At 27.3% G+C, this 18,442-nt stretch overlaps 2 protein-coding genes across 6 annotated transcripts in view; one reads left to right on the top strand and one right to left on the bottom strand.

Moving 5' to 3' along the window:
* LOC105258661 (probable cytochrome P450 6a13) overlaps positions 1–18,442 on the top strand; it is a 31,272-nt gene that overhangs the window by 5,138 nt on the left and 7,692 nt on the right. The gene's annotated exons all lie outside the window — the stretch shown is intronic.
* Positions 1,536–17,545, bottom strand: LOC112637215 (alpha-tocopherol transfer protein-like). The gene is made up of 8 exons (XM_025406435.1): positions 17,364–17,545; positions 5,085–5,258; positions 4,241–4,406; positions 3,843–3,947; positions 2,502–2,643; positions 2,273–2,383; positions 2,034–2,172; positions 1,536–1,687 (listed from the first exon to the last, which is right to left on the bottom strand). The coding sequence occupies exons 2-8, from the start codon at positions 5,209–5,211 to the stop codon at positions 1,536–1,538; spliced, it is 942 nt and encodes a 313-aa protein (XP_025262220.1). The 5' UTR covers positions 5,212–5,258; positions 17,364–17,545.

Here is an 18,442-nt window from a genome sequence, read left to right as displayed (position 1 = left end):
ACTCATAACGGCGGCATTACAATTCATAATTCATTATTATCTCGTAAAAAACACTTTTTCTTCAAATTGGCATAACTTAGCGAAAAATTATTGTATCGAGTTCCGCAAAAGCGCATTTTGAAGGGAAAATTTCAAACTTTCACGCGCTTTTTACTTCATTGAGTTACGTCAACTGCTTCACTCCACACAACTCTAGAAACTGCACGTTGTACTTATCGATTTTGCAAGTTTTCGTTCTGTCATCGACCATTAGTAAATTAAGCACGCCACTTAATCGGCATTAAAAGTTGCTCAAAGTACTGGCTTCAAGCTTTAATTTCGTTTTTTAAACACCCCCGTATCATAAATATTTCCTGTTTTACAAGCGTTTGAAGTTTAGTAAATTTTTCCTAAATTTTTAGTGTACCGCTTTTTTTGCTGGGGAGTGTATAATAGTAATAATAACTTTAAATATAATTGCTGCTAAAAATATAATTATCATAAATATATATAAATTATATAAATATATTTTTAAAGTTATTATTACTATGCATAAGGTTATTATTATCAATGTTATAGTAGTAATAATTTTGAAAATAGGAATCTCAACTATAATTTTTTTTATTATGCAATTATTGCCTTTTTTCAGTGCATTTTTTTATGTAATTTGTCATATACTTATCATTTATTATGATAATGCCTAAATAATCTCCTACTTGTATGCTATAATTTTTATTTTTTACGTACAATGTCAATATAAAATTTATTTTATTTTATGAATATTAATATTTTTAAGAATTCCTTACATTACATATAACTATTTAGTAAAGTTTAGTATAACTATAGTGTGTGCATATATCTGTATGTATACCGGGTGTTTCAGACCACCCGTACACCCCATTTTAAATAATTTCTTAATTTTATATAAACCATAAAATATCTAGTAAACCATTCATTTTTCGATTATCTTACCTTCATACTTTTATGTACAAAATAATAAGAGGAATCAATTGGTGTAAAGAAAACACATAGTTGTTTCTAAGAAAAAATATGTAATTTGCAATTAACAATTCCATATTTTTTCTTAGAAACAACTATGTGTTTTCTTTACACCAATTGATTCCTCTCATTATTTTGTACATAAAAGTATGAAGGTAAGATAATCGAAAAATGAATGGTTTATTAGATATTTTATGGTTTATATAAAATTAAGAAATTATTTCAAGCCTTATAACTCAAAAAGTACTTAATAAAAAGGTACTTAATTATAGTGTTTTGGAAAGCTCTCGAGATAAGCTACAAGAATATGCAATGAAAAATAGGGGTTCCCATTTAAAAAATTCAAGTCGACCTTGACATGACCTTCACGACGCCACCCAAGGTCAATCAAATTTACCCATGTAATGCATTACTTTATCTTCAACAACTTTTGTCTGAAACATTTTTCAAAATAACCACTTCCTTTGCTTTAAAATGAGGTGTACGGGTGGTCTGAAACACCCGGTATATCCGATAACATAAATCTTATTATTTATATCTTTAAAATAACATTCACGTTAATCAATGTCTAATTTTCGAAATGTTCCAGAAACTCCGAATAGATCGTCCGGGTTTATTACAGAATTTGATCGGAGAGATTCGTTAACTTTAACTTTTTCTTCCTTCAGGAACCATTCTCTTCGTTCTATCAATTTTGCTTTCCACATATCTGAAACAATATCAAAGAAATTTGAACATTTTTTAATATATGTTTTACATTCTAAATATATAATGAATATATTTATTTGTATACAAGAAAAAATGTTTTAAATATACATATACAATATGTACACACATATAATACATATAAAATAATTAAAGGAATTCTTAGGTTTAGATATTTAATTAAAAGAATTTTTTGTGAAAATAAAATAATTATTGTTAAGCTACATGAAAATTAAAGAGAGATAATATTTTTTATTACATATAGATTAATATTCAAGTGAAAATGTTATCATTTATTTTTAATATTTCGTTTTAAATATTTAAAATCGAAATAAAGTCACTGATAAAAAAATATATTTTTAAAGAAGTAAAGAATATTGTACCTGATAAAATAGTCAGTGAAGGTTGTTCACCACCATATTCTACTGGTAAAAGAGATCTTGGTATAATCCCATATATTGATTCTATTCCGGATGTATAAAGATGTATCTAAAATATTATAATTGCAGTTAAAACTGTATAATTATTCCAATCCATATACACATGAAATACAAAGTTTCTAGTTTTAAATTATATTCGGTTAACATACTCGGTTAATAAGTTTTGCCTTCATTACTGATTTAACTACTGTCAATAAGACATCAAAAAAACTTGGTGTATTTATCACATATATTGCTTTCATTCTTGAACCGTATGATTCCTATATAGATTGAATAATAAAAATTAATTTTTGTAAAGTATAATTATATGTATTAATTTTTGTAAAGTATATATTATATGTATATACTATACATATAAGAAATTTTTTTCTTAAATACCAAAAGAATGTCGAGTTTTTTTACTGCAACTGGTGTATACTTCAATACATGACCGAAAGTGAAATTGGTACAATCGAAAATTATAACATCGGAATTAACAATATCTTCTTCTATACGTGTCTCCATTATCATGGAGGAATATCTGTAATATTTAAAAAAATAGTATATTTTTATTGATTTTATCTTGATATTTTTACAAAGATGAATAAAAATTTGTATAATATTTATATTTTGGGTATATGTGTATATGTATGTAGGTATATAGGTGTATATATATATATATATATATATATATATATATAATAACAATCAATTATCATCCATCAAATCTATTAAATAATTAAATAATTTGTTGCCGAGTTGCTTCATTTAATAAAAAATATAAAATTATCTAATCTCGAGATGTTGTATAAGAATCCGCACGAAAAAAAGGCCAACAATTTTTCCTGTATTTCCTTTTTTATCTCATTTTATCGAAGTTATTGATTTTAGCTTTTCCTTTCGATGTGTACTGTTGAGGATAGTGGAATCGTAGTAGACTAGAGGAAAAAGTAGGGCGTGAAAATATCTTGTTTCTATCTCATTATCGATAATAGCAAGCACAAGAGAAAAGGACTTGCATATTTAACTTACGCAAAGAGAGAGAGAGAGAGAGAGAGAGAGAGAGAGGGAAAGGGCAAAGAAAGAGAGAGGGGGGAGAGAGAGAGAGAAGATTTTACAGATCGTGCAGAATAAAGCGAAAGATCGATCCATTGTGATTGGATCAGCTGGATAGCGCGACTCTGTGAAATCGAAATCGCTTTACCTAATAATGTTACATAATAATTTCATCAGTAAATAAGAGCATCGCGTGAATCATAATATAAAAAGCTTGTAAAATGTTGCATACAGCTCAATTTCTTCTTTTCTTTCTTCTTCTTTCCATCCTTGTTAATTATTGTGTTTTTATATCCGTGCGTGTCCTCTCTTTTAATTTATATATCTTTTTATAATATTATATCATTATATTATCTTAAATATAGCCTTTTTTGAGTGTGCTTTTACAACATCTCGTGACTTGCGCATAAATTCTTTCATAGTTATGTACGATCGTGGAAATGCATGATAAGATTCGATAATTCATAAATTAAAAAAAATATAAGAATATATAATATATTCATGCTCGCATACGCGGCAAGAGAAATAAGTATAAAAAAGTATTTATATAAAATATTTTTTTATAAAATTAAAAAATTTCCTGTTGCATTAATATTGTTTGTTTGTTTGTTGTACTGTGCACGTATAATACTGTTTTGTTTGCACATATTATGTATATTACGTTTAACTTGTAGATATACGTACTTCGTAAGATCATATAGATCAAATGCAGAACTGTCGGAATGTAACCACCGCATTATAGTTATTCTATAATTTTCTGGTGTTAATATTGGTAGGGTTACAAATTGTCTGAAAGAAATAAAGAAATATTTGTAACAATACCTCTATGAGTTTTCTTTTTTTCTCTTCTTTTTTTTCTTGAATCAAAAATAATCGATCTTAAATGATTGAGCAAAAAATTAACTATGTATAATAATTACGTATAATTATACTTGTGTGTATATCATTATATTATACTATTATATAAAATTGCGATTAATACTTCTAGTGATATAAAATGTTTTTATGATTTAAAAAAATTTTTAAATATTAATATATTATGTAAGAATCCGACAACTTCGAAGTGTTATTTAAAGACTTACATATATGTATTTACTTTAAGCACACAGTCGGCCAATGGGTCACGAGTTGTGAAAACCTCCGGAATTAGATTACGAAGAGTATAATGCAAATCCAAGCGTTTCTTAACTTTTTCTAAATTAAATTTTGCACTGTAAATGTAGAACTTTAATCGTTTTTCAGAGATATCTGTGAAGTATAAAATAATGTTGATTATTACATACGATATGCATAAGATTTCATGAATGAAAGAAATCATAAATAAATATAAACAAATAGGTTGGAATCCTATTATATTTGTCAATATATATTACAAAGATGTAACATATTAATTTTGTGAATTATTAATAATTAAACACGTAGTTATGCGATTTGGAAAAGCAATAAAATAATCCACTTTGTGGAAATTATGCGCGCAAAAGTTATATACGTATACTAGATATAATAAAAATTAATATTTTTTTTTATATTACATACAGTAATATATATATTCGTAACATAAATATAAATGTACATATTAATATTAATTTTAAAATAATTGCCATTTTATATTCTATAATGATCTTGTATGTTGAATTGTTAGTCGGTTATTATTCAGGAGATAGGGGACGATTCATAACATATAATATGTATTTATTATAATAAACTAAGAGAGAAAATATTGTTTCTTAAATATTTAATATTTGATTTCTGATCAACTAATTCTTCGCGCATAATTTCTCCTTTTATATAAATTATGTGTATATATATTTTAATTATATTTTTATCAGTACATTTACGAAATATGCTCTTTAGATTTGAAGATAATATGTAATAAATTGACTAATAAGATCTTACTTTTTTTTCTTTAAATTTAAAAATGCAAACCTTCAGGAAGATGAATTTGCTGCTTCAACCATAGTCGAAGTTTAATCAGTAGCTCTTCTAGAAGTTGTTCGTTTCCTCCAGTATCTTTTAATATTTCTTTAAATGAAGGCATTTCTAATTTAATCATCTTTATGGTGGTGTTTATTGTCCTTCACAAAATTAAAGGGGCGCAATCTAAAATTATTAAATATGTTATCCATATGTATAATAATTATGAATATATTATTTTCATCGTTTTCTTTATCGAAATGTTAATATTAATGAAGATAATTATTTTTAACATATAACTTTAAAAACAATACAACTAATATGAATTAAAAAATTATGTTAAAATTAATATTAATTTACATCCATACATACGCACTGTTTAACTGTTCGTTTTAACTGTTCATGGCAGTCGCTTCTCGACTGATTATACTTAAAATTATACTAAAAATCATGACTCATTGAATATGTTGCTGACTCGCTGAATTTTTTTTTTCATTTAATGAGGTAAAACGAAATGAATTAAAAATTGAATTAAAGATATTTTTGCAATTAGAAATACGTGCATCAATTTAATAATTGAATCGATGCATATAGATATTATTATTAATTGTATAGTTACATTTAAGGCAAAATAATGTATATGTACATATTCATATGTTGAAAAGAGAATAAAATATTTATATTATTTTACAATTATAGATTATTGATAGGTTAATATTAATTATAATGTTGCTATATCTATGTACGAATATATACCTGTGATCCGGGTAGTTTGATCAAAAGATGGAAGAGAAGACAAAGAATTACTTGACTATATTTGCTCCACACACAAAAGAGTACAAAAAAAATGTAATTTGCAAAAGAAGGAAAGCGGCGAACAAATGCTATGCAAGCAGGCCACTGCCTTGCAAGTACCGAGAATAGTCGATTCAGTGCGATGAAGACTATTAAAATCGAAAAAAGCGAAAATTTATTACTCGTTGTTTCTCGTACAGCGCGGTTTTAGACTGGCGGAAAACTTGAAGTGATGGACACGGCATCGGGTGCGTGGTTTTATACCGTCCTTCGAGAAGATTCTCGAACGATGAAAAATTAGTTTTGAGTTGAATCAAAGAAAGCAGAGAATCTTTTTGAAAGTGAGCGGTCGCTCGTGTTTTTTATTTTTCCGAGTCGGCTGAGATTCGAATTCACAGCGAAGCGGTCCGCGCGGTCTCGGAGCGGGCGCTATCTACTACACGCGAAACCTACTGCGCGAATAATTATTCGCGTTAATTGGTGGTCGGATATTTCGTTTGATTTTGAACAATCTATGTTTAATTTAAATGTACTTTAAAAATTGCAAAACTTCTTTATCTAATTCTTTATTCTAATTGGAAGAAGAGTTGCAAAAGAAATTTCATTAATTTTAATTAATGATATAAATAATATAAGTAATATAAATTTTAATTAATGAACATTATGGAAAAAGATGCAGAAGACCGGCAAAAGCATCTTATGTTGCTGTGATGTCCGATGAATTGTTTTATTATTACTTATTGTTATTTTTTTATACTTCCTATTTTTTCTTTTTTTCCTTTTGCTGTCTCGTTTGGCTTCATCTACCTATCATTTCACTATATACGTACTAGTGCAATTTATTCCCATGTAAAATTACTATCGCGTGCATCGGTTTGGTTATTAGGTTTTTTATTCCTACACTGAACTGAACTAGTTCTGCGCTAGAACTGAGCCAGTGCAAGCGAGAACTGAGAGTGCAGACGGGAGTAGAAAACGATACATTGTAAACTAGTATAAAGCAGTGCAAAAATATGGCGCGTCACATTATACATAATGTTATACATAATATTATACATACATATGTTTCAAATAAAATTATTAAAATTACTATTATTAGATTTCACAGATTAAGATTTTCTAACCTTACAAATTTTATATTTTACTCAACAGTAACTGGTAACGATTTTTACTATATAAATTGTGAACATTATATATATATATATATATATATATATATATATATATTGAAATATAAATTTTGTAAAATTTTTTTTGATCTAAAAAAACTTCTACTTTTATACTTACATTAACCTTTAAGTTTTGAAATTGCCGGCTATATTCAGTGCAGGAATAAAAAACACCTCCTTGGTTGCTCTACACTGCTTGCACTACCTCCAGACCTAGTGCAGCCAGTTCAGTGAACTCGTGCACTAAGTTTTCCTGCACTGGAATAACGAACGGTATCGGTTACACTAGTTCTGGAATAACAAACGCTTTAGTGTACACTTTTTGAACTAGTGCAGCCAGTGCAGGAATAAAAAACAAACCTATAGTATCGTGTGCAATTATGTAAAAACTATGCTAATAGAAATTGCATAGAAAAATGTATTTATAATGCCAGAGAAGGGTAACGAATAGGTCGATCACGGATAGTTTCGGAGAAAAGAAATGAAAAGATAAGAGGAAATTTTCACTAAATCATAGAAAGAGATATGATTATAATGAAAAGAATTATGCAAGTTACATAATATGTAATAATATATACTAAACAAATTAATCATCATTTAAAAATCGATTAAAATCGATATTTATTATTTTTTTCTCTTGTTTAATCCTTGATTATTTTAATCATTTGCTCTTTGGATCTTTAATAAATAATATGTATAATTATTTAACAATTGTTTTTATATTTCCATTTTTCCTTGATCACTGTTTCGTATCTCTGTTTTTGCTTGATTAATGATATTATTTCCAATGATATTATTATCAATCATAATTTTTTTAAGTATGTTTATTCATTGAAATTCTGATCACAGCCAGTTATCTTGTAAGTTTGATGCGTAAGTTGCTATTTCATGATTTAATGATTTATATCGTACATATGTTATCTAATATGACAAAGGTTAGGTCTGCTTGCAGCAATATATCATTGTTTATGGCATTGGAAGGTTTTAAACATATTTAAATAAGAAAAAACTGCTTCATACAAATGTGCAAAATCAGGAGTGAAGCAATTTAGCTGCATGTTCTTTAGAGTTATGTGCGCTCGACAGATAAGCTTGTATTAGATTTCTTGCGCTTAGATACATATTTACTGTTAGATACATATGATGTTTTTTATTATTAGCTCTATGATGCATTAAAGCATCACTGCGTGCAAATGCACGACTAAAGGCGTATACATTCTTGTATTATTTTATTTCAGAAACTTTGTAAAATTTTGTTTTAGGTTTAAATTGATGAATTTTGCACTTATTGTTAAAATAGAGAGCATCTTAAAATCGTTATGAATATTGTTAATATTAATCGTTTTATTTTTAAAAATGTGAGTAAATGTGAGTGTTTATCATGAAATATTTGAAAAGTAATAAAATAAATAAATCCATGTTTATGTGTACGCAAGAAATTTAGTTTTAATAAAAATATTTTTTAAATGTTAGATATGTTTTGTTTATAGAAGAAGAGCTTAAACTAAAAGTTTGTATAAAAAAACTGATTAGTACTATAATTGAAGCTCATAATAAATTATTGGACTAATTGTTAAAAAGAATGAAACTAAGATAGATATAAAACAGAAAACAATTGTTCGCTTGATAAGTTTTAATTATAATGACTATTTTACTTTTTTTTATTGTTTCTAAATAATTATAAATGAAATTTAAATTTTTAGTTTGTATTCTCTCTCTTTTATTTTTTTTCTATGTCTTGATTTTATCATTTATAAAAATTTTAAAATATTATTAGAACAGTGTTTAGTCTAATGCACATTCTCATTTTACTTGCAAAATATTTATGCCAAAATGTTTTCTTTATTTAAACATTTCAAATAATTAGTATAAATGAGAATTTGCTTTTCTATTTTTGATATTTGATTTCATATACGGAGGATGAAGGAAAAATTTATTTATTTATGTGATTTAAAAAATTTCAAGATAATTTGTATTATGTTAAATATAATCGAAATTGCTGTTTTTTAAATGTTATTTCTTATTTTATTTTTACTTTAAAGTGTTTTAAATGTACATGTTTTTAATATCATATCTTATTTGATTTTATCAAGTGACATGTCATATCGAATTCTGCGATATTTGATAACAATTTGACCAATTGTAAATGGTCATGTTCTATATTTCGTATGAGTCATAGCTGTTTGTTAGCGGTCTAGATATAATATGTAGAAATCTGTGTTATATATATATTTATATTGTCAAATCAATCAATATCAAATACTTCTTAAAAAATAAAATTATTCAATACATACAGTATTAATATTTATCCAACTAGCACAATAGATGAGTTCCGCGATGACACTTATTTCCGATATGAAGTGAGCACAGCACAATCGAAATATTCTTTATGCTACGTCTTCTTTCTTCTATTAATCGATGATACGTTATGTAAGTGGCAAAAAAACTGACATTAAAACTATCGATTGGAAACAGGTTAGAAACACTGTTATAAATATAATGAAAAAAAGACAGAAATATATAATATTTTGTGTTGAATAAATAATACGTTTTTGTCATTTAATGTGAAATTACAGATTATTTTGGAAAAAAAATATGTATATAAAAAAATAATATATTTAAAAAAATTTTATTTCGCTGGTCACTTTTTATTTTTCTTCCTCTTTTTGCATTGTGAAATCATGTAATTAATTGTTATATGTAACACTTATTTGCTACTACATGATTTTATAGGGAGACTGAATAAAAATTTTCTGTGATTTCTATTTTAATCAATTTCTTTATATAGACTAATTATTTAAGCATTATTTTTGGTTATTTCTCACGTAACCTCAAAATATTTTTATATACATAAGAACACAACATATTATATACTATAATTGAAATCGTTTAAATCAATTGCGTTTTCTGACTTGAACCTATCTTAATTTTATTTCTTCTTTCAATTCATTTGTATTTATTGCTATTATTATTTTTCCACAGATATAGCATCTCTGTAGGTATATAATTTTCAATAACATGATAAGAAAATTAGCGTCTACGAGCGACAATGGATGGTAAATGCCTGAAAAATTCTTTTTGATTGTACGCGAAATTTTAAACGAAAAACACGGCATATGCATATATTTTACTTGGTGCATTTAACCAAGATATAGATTCTCATTTTTGAGAAATTCTATACAACCCTCTTTACCCCCCCGAAGAGACGTAGACGAGAAAAATATCGGGGCGAAGTCGCTGAATCGGGAATCGAACCCGAGTCTTTCGCTTGCCGGGCGACTGCTCTTACCACTGAGCTATTCAGCCCCACACCGATACTACCCTCGTCTATTTGTTTATAACTATGGACAATGAAACGCGATCATTTCAGCTAGCGCGTGAATTAAATTAAATCGAAAGGAATTAGGCTCGTTATATATTCAATAACATGATAAGAAAATTAGCGTCTACGAGCGACAATGGATGGTAAATGCCTGAAAAATTCTTTTTGATTGTACGCGAAATTTTAAACGAAAAACACGGCATATGCATATATTTTACTTGGTGCATTTAACCAAGATATAGATTCTCATTTTTGAGAAATTCTATACAACCCTCTTTACCCCCCCGAAGAGACGTAGACGAGAAAAATATCGGGGCGAAGTCGCTGAATCGGGAATCGAAGTATATAATTTTGATTTATTCTGTAAAAAATTTTTAATTAGAAGTTTCTTGCCAAAGCCGATTAATGTGGTTCAATATAAGATGTAGAGTATTTAATATGATAATAATTTGTAGGTAGGAATAAAGTTTTTCTTGGTAAAGATGATTTATAATCGATAATATTACACTAATGATTACTTGTTCAATGTCAGAGAAGAGAAATAATCATATTCATAAAACTTGTAGAACTAGTAGCAACTAGAAAAAATTGCATAATTAACCTTTTGCAGACGTTTTCATCTTATCGATTTCGAAATGTCATGTTTAACTTTGCTACATCTGAAACATCTAATTATGAATAAGTAAGAATGTTTTATATACGCTGTATGACATTAAAAAACAATATTATATTAAATAATACATATTTAATATTATATTTTTAAATCTACCATATATATTTATATAAAATTGTTGCATTTTATTATATAAAAAAGTATATATATATATAAATATATATACAGGGTCTACCAAAAGTGTGGAAACCCCTAAATATCTCGGAAAATATACGTTTTACAGAAAAGTGTTTCCAACAAAAGTTGTAGGGTTTAAGAAGATCTATATACTGATTCTATCAGTTTGACCTTGGATGGCGTCGTCAAGGTCAGGTCAAGGTCACATTGACTTTTTTAAATGACACCTCCTACATTTGATTGCATATTCTTATAGCTTAATTCAAGAGCTTTCCAAAACACTATAATAATGTTCATTTTTATTAAGTACTTTGCGAGTTATGAGGGTTGAATGATAGAGTAGCGCCGGTATTAACATTATCCAAGGTGTACTACATGGAGGTTACTCGCTCGGATTTGCATCTGTTGTGTGTGTGATCCAGCTAACTAAGGCAAGATCGGTCGTGGATCCAGTCAGCAAAAGCAAAGACCCAACCAAATTACAATCGAGCATTTAAAGACCTGGAAAGCAATCGACATAGTAAACAGTAAATAAATTTGTGGATGCTCATTTATCATAATAATTGTTCGAAATGTGTGCGTGTGCGTGCGTGCGGTGCGTGTATACAGAGATCAGGTTAGGTTGCACCAAACGATTGCAAATGTGTTTCAATGTGTTAAAGTAAATGCTGAAAGTGGCTGCCATTTACTTCCTGACAATATGCTAATCTTTGGTAGAATGTAGAAATGACTTTACGATTCGTTTCAAAAGGTATCAAAGCCATTTCATCCCTTATTCGCTGTATCAATTCGTGAATGGTTTTAGGTTTTGTTCTGTAAACCTTACTCTTCAGATATCCCCATAGATAATAATCAAGAGGAGTTAGATCTGGTGACCGAGGTGGCCAATCCTCTCCTCCCTCATTTCCATGTAGTACACCTTGGATAATGTTAATACCGGCGCTACTCTATCATTCAACCCTCATAACTCGCAAAGTACTTAATAAAAATGAACATTATTATAGTGTTTTGGAAAGCTCTTGAATTAAGCTATAAGAATATGCAATCAAATGTAGGGGGTGTCATTTAAAAAAGTCAATGTGACCTTGACCTGACCTTGACGACGCCATCCAAGGTCAAACTGATAGAATCAGTATATAGATCTTCTTAAACCCTACAACTTTTGTTGGAAACACTTTTCTGTAAAACGTATATTTTCCGAGATATTTAGGGGTTTCCACACTTTTGGTAGACCCTGTATATACATATATATATGTATATATTTTAAAAGTGTATATATATATATATATATTTTTTTTTTTGTAATTGTTGAAATACACCGTGACACAGAAGCTTACCTTGTAGCAGCTGATGTAAAATGTACGATATTTGGTATGGTAGGCTTGCTAGAGAAAAATATATTGCTGAATATCGCAGATGTTACATCAGCTACTACGAGATAAGCTTGTGTACTTATGTGTCGCAGTGCATTCTGACAATGACTTTACCGATGTCAAGAGACACGGTAGTGTCTTGTGCTAAGTCCCGCATAAGCAACAAGATATACACTCCGTGTATATTTACGCGAGTCGGATAGTTGGAGATATTTGAGATTATCATATTGAAATAATCGCTGAACGAATCGAGTTCTTACTAGGCTTAATTGATAGCTTGAGCTTGATTTATATCAGAAAAGTGTCGTTATTTTTGCTCTATGTGCATCGTGAACAGCAATAAGAGCATATTAAGAAACGTCTCCTTGGTCAACGCTCAAGTCCCCAATGCGCAAGCGTACAAAGTTGTTAACAAGTAAAATATTTATTTCTCGAGATTATCTTACCTTAATACTTTTATGTACAAAATAATGAGAGGAATCAATTGGTGTAAAAAAAAACACATAATTGTTCCGAAGAAAAAATATGTAATTGACATTTACAATTAGCGCTGCTACGCTGAACAATGTGCTAATGAAATTAGCAGCGCTAAGTTTTTTAACTAAAATTTTTTTATATGTATTAATTTTTAATTTTTATATAAATTTTTATTTTTTATTTATTAATTTCTAATTTTTAATTTTTTTAATAATTTTTAATTTTGTATTTTGTATTATCATTTTCTATTTTTTTTAAATTAAACTTTTCAGGATATATGCATATGATTATTGCAATGTATATGATTGTTCATATTTTCAATTCGATTTGATTTTTTATAATAGATATATTACAATTCATTTAATATCATTTTTCTTTTAATATTGAAAATAAAAAAGATATATATGTCTATTTTATAGTAAAAATTTTTATTCAGTTGGTGCAACTTTTTAATATTATTTATAGGAAATTAAAACAATTATTTTGTACAATTTTTTTTAGTTAAAATATTTTAAGTTTTTATTTTCAATTAGCGTAATTTTTGGATATCATTATTTTTCTAGAAATGTAGAAAATAATGTAGAAAATTAAAACAACTATTTTGTATAACTTTTTTTGGTTAAAGTATTTTTATAAGTTTTTATTTTCACTTAGCGCAATTTTTTTGATATCATTATTTTTGTTGATATACAATACAGTAGTTTTTTACAGTTAATAATACACTATTTTGCAAATACATATACTGTTTTTTACGCGGACTTAGCACCATTTTTTACCTTTTTTTTAATGGTAATTTTTTAATGGTAATTAAACACCATTTTTTACCTTTTTTTTAATGGTAATTTTTTAATGGTAATTTTTTAGGGTTATAATGTGACCCGAGCACGCCAAGTTTTTGTAAGTTGTTTTGGTCTTAATTTTTTTAGTTTCAAATTTACTTGGAACTTATTTTGAAAATCATTTTCATTTTGTCGAGAATCTAATATATAAATGCAAGATTGAATTTGTGACAAACATTTCAAATTACAAATCCCTATCAATTGCTTCAATGTACTTGCTAATTAATTACCCAGGTAGCAAGCACGCGTCATTTTGACGTTCCAAACTGGTCATTGTTGGTCATATGTCAAAATGACTGATTTGTTACATGACTTTATCATTGATATCTTGATATAAGATTTATTTTATACATTATTTTGATGTCATTTTTCAGTCATAAAGTGACGATTATTTTATTATTAATGTCATTAATTAGTATTATACATCGATCCCATAAAAAAATCTTTTAAAATTTTTTATATAACATGACTTTCGTAATCAGACTTTAACAATTCTTTCGACGCATGCGTTTATCTGTGTACGATTCATGTTGCATAGTTAAAATATTAGCTACTTATATCAATCGAGTGTAATTAAAGTGCCAAAAAATATATACATTTTTTAATAAATAATACAATTGATTGACAAAATATATTTGTATAAAACTCAGACAATGAAAGACATTATTTGTTAAAATGTTATATGATATGTTATTAGGTGTAAGTTTTTTTTATTTACGTTTAAATAAAATAATAATAACAAATATAAAATTTGTGACCTATTTTCTTATCGTTGCGTTTCTTCATCATTTGAGTTTTTCAGCGTTTTCGAATGAAGCAGTTTATTCAATCCTCTGAAGAATAGAATGGCTGTAATTGTTCAATGATGCTCTCGAATCGGTTAATTTGATCTCTAAAAGTGAATCAGTGAAAACTGTGATATCACTAATTTAAACAGTAAAATAAGATTTCACTGAGAATCAGTAAGTATGTTACTGATCTTCAGTGGAAACGCTTATTTTTTTGTTATTTTATCTTATATCCCACTGATTATGGTCAGTTAAAGTAAAATTCACTGTAAAACCAATAAATTTCACTGTAAAATCAGTAATCGCTAGTTCGTTCGTTTACCGCTATGATCGCTATCTCTCTCGTATTTAATTTTAATCATAAAAATTACATAAAGTTTGCAAAGAGTGACAGATAAAATTAGAAATATTACTTCGATTTAGTTTCTGATGACAATCTCAATAAAGAATAGAGAGGCTTAGATATTAAATCAACCTTATAAGACGGACAAATAAATGTCTGGCGATTTAATGAAAATTATTCGTTCGTTATCTATTTAAAATAACAAGTTCAATTTACATGTAATATAAATAAAATAAAATTTTTTTAATATAATAAATACTTAATAAATATGAATAAAATTTTTAATTTTATATATATTTATTTATATTTATATACATTATTTATTTTTATATTTATTATATTTATATTATATTTATGAAATAGATAGAGATGAATTGTAGTTTAATATTACTGGCAAAAACGAAAGAAATATTACTGATATTGAGAAATATTACTGAGATATTACTAATTGAAACAGTCGAAATTATTAATTGATTCTTTCAAGAAAATATCACTGATTTACAGTACTGTATTTATAACTGCTGTAATCAGTGATTATTTACTGTTTTTCAGTGTAATACACAGTAATACACTGATTCACTTTTAGAGAGTGCTTTATTCGACAACACTATTAAATATGTTATTATGCTAAGAAAAAGACGTCAAAATATGGTACATTTTATGACGTCAAAATACGGTACATGTCATGACGTCAAGAATCTGTGATATTAGACCGTCACTTTTACGTCATAAAAATGTCAATTCGTGATGTCAAGAATAGACAGTAAATGACCAATTTGAAACATCAAAATGACGTGTTCTTGCTACCTAGATAATGATTTTATATTCAGTTTTGATTCTTTTAGGAAAATTATATATATATTTTTTGAGGAAAAATTTTTATAAATTATTTATTATAAGGGTATTTTTTAATTAAACGTTTTGTTGCATACAAGGTGGAATATTTTTTATGTATTTGGCGTATTTTTTTTACCTTTGTAAATTGTTACGATAAATTAGTTTCCTTAGAAGTATCTAACGGTAGTTTTTATATTTTTGTGACACCATTTTCGAGATAGATTAAATTTTACCCCCAAGAAATTTTTGAAAATTGTTATGCGACAAATTAATGTCTCACACGTATACACACACATATACACATATCACACGTATGCGCACACATGTACATAATACTTTTGTTTCTTAAAGCATTTTTACACACTAAAGCAAATAATCATATATGTGAAGAACACAGCTTGCGGAACAAAATCGCTTTGAATGTGTGCGTGCGAAGATACGTTTATGAGTCTGAACCTTATCATGGAAACTGAAAAATGTCACAATTCTGACATACGATTATCATTTCTCGAGATTGACTGCACCGATTTTATTCAAACTCATAATTGAAAGTTTGTATTTACTTTATATGAGAAAAATGCCATTTTAAATTCCGGCTTTAGTTTCTGAAATATTTCAATCAAAAGTTCTGAAATATTTCAATCAAAGTTTATGTGACGTCATTCTAACGTAAAATTCCGGGTAAGCTTGGTAGCGCCACGTCGATCGAGAATAAATAAATGACTCTTAATGCTCGGACCCAATTTTTATTAGTTTTTTATGTACTTTGCGTCGCGACGCTATCGCGTCGTTTGATAACACGTTTTAATCTTATCAATTCAAAAGTTAACATACTTCAAAATAATTAAAAAGACAATGAGGAAGTCTCATGTACATGCATATAACAAAACTAATAAAGTATAAAAAATGTACTATAGTTTAGTTTTTGAAATATAAATAAAATAATCAACCGAATGTATACTTTGATTGACAAATTTAAATAACAATGTAATCTACATGAATATTAGACTTTATTACACTTCATTATATTCTTAAAAAATTTGTTTTTATTAAAATTTATTTCCAAAGAGCTATTTTTCTTTATATCATTTATCCATATAAAACTTCACGTGCAATCTAGTTAAAAATTTAATTGTTAGTTTAATATATCTGATAAAATGTATATATTTTATATTATATGTCTTACACAGTCAGATAATTAATTATAATTATCTACCGAAAAATGACTGACAATTATTTTATAAGTTAATTTTATTAAATACAGAGTACATACGCAATAATATATAGTGTGTAATGATTAAGGAAGATTATCTGATCAATTATATTTTTTTATTATTATAATATGCGAAGTCATGTATTCGACCTTTTGTCAAGATAAAAGTAATATATATATATATACTACTTTCAATAGCGTGAATCAATATATTATCACTGAAAAACAGTAAATATTCACTGATTACAAGCAGTTATAAGTACAGTACTGATCACTGCACTGACAGTGATAATACACTGTTTCACTTTTAGAGATTGTAATTTCCGCAAATTCATCATAACTCACCTCCTTACTCGCACATCTTTTGTGGTGACGCATACGCTTTATAATTTGATCCAACTTAGACCAAGACAGCCAGTATCATTTCCAGTCATTTCGTGATAAGTTGATCGGCTGAGATAGCTCCATATATATCAATTACCGTAATCGTTCATTACGTTACGTTCAAGTCCGTCATATTTATCATTTATCATTTATTTGGGTAGTATCTATCATATGTCTTCTGAATCGCGTATAATGAAATATTTCGATTAGCATATAAATAATAACATTTTCAAAGATTTTTGAAAGAATTCAAGAATTTTAAAATGTATGTTCACACACACACACACACACACACACAGACAGACAGACAGACAGACACATACACAGACAGAGAACATCCTTAATTCTCGTATTTCAATCACAGATTTCTTCTTTGAGAAGAAGATTCGTCAGATTTTTCATTTTGCTACTTTCATTAGCGTGTAAATGCTCAACAGCATTCCTTCACGATTTTATGATATAGTATATTGATATAGAATATAGTATATTAACAAGAAGTAATTAATTGTTAATTAATAGTATATTAAAGTGAAGGAATGAGATTTCTCATTCGGTTGATTTCAACGTGGTAATTTGTACTAAATAGGCGTAGAATTATATAATTATTTTTTTTTCTCCATAAAACACGCCTTACAACTGCGTTGGCTCTTCATGGCCTTTTACTATATTTTAGTTTAATTGTATTTTTAATTAAGATTATGTATTTATTAAAAGCATAAAATAAAATTTTTCTTATTATTGCTCATCTTTAAAATCAATAAAAATTAACATTAAATTCTTGAAAGTCGCCAGTAGATAATAAAAGAAAATAAAAGACGTTATTAAAAACGATATTTCTTCGTGGTTTTTTCAAAAGTACGGTTGACGCTACTACTATAAAATGTGATGTTAGTTTTTAACTTATTAATGTGTGACGGAATTAAATACCTTCTGCATCGGAGTAAGAAAATGAGTTGTTGATTGGCCGTGCAGATCTTCCTTTTATTGTTAATCCATGACTTCAACAAGGTCGTGTAACTTTTGCCAAACCGATTAGTAAT

This window comes from Camponotus floridanus, unplaced genomic scaffold (genome assembly GCF_003227725.1).
Source record: "Camponotus floridanus strain SB8 unplaced genomic scaffold, Cflo_v7.5 scaffold142, whole genome shotgun sequence".
NCBI lineage: Eukaryota > Metazoa > Arthropoda > Insecta > Hymenoptera > Formicidae > Camponotus > Camponotus floridanus.
Note: the sequence above shows the minus strand (reverse complement) of the source record. Positions and strands in the feature narration are given on the sequence as shown.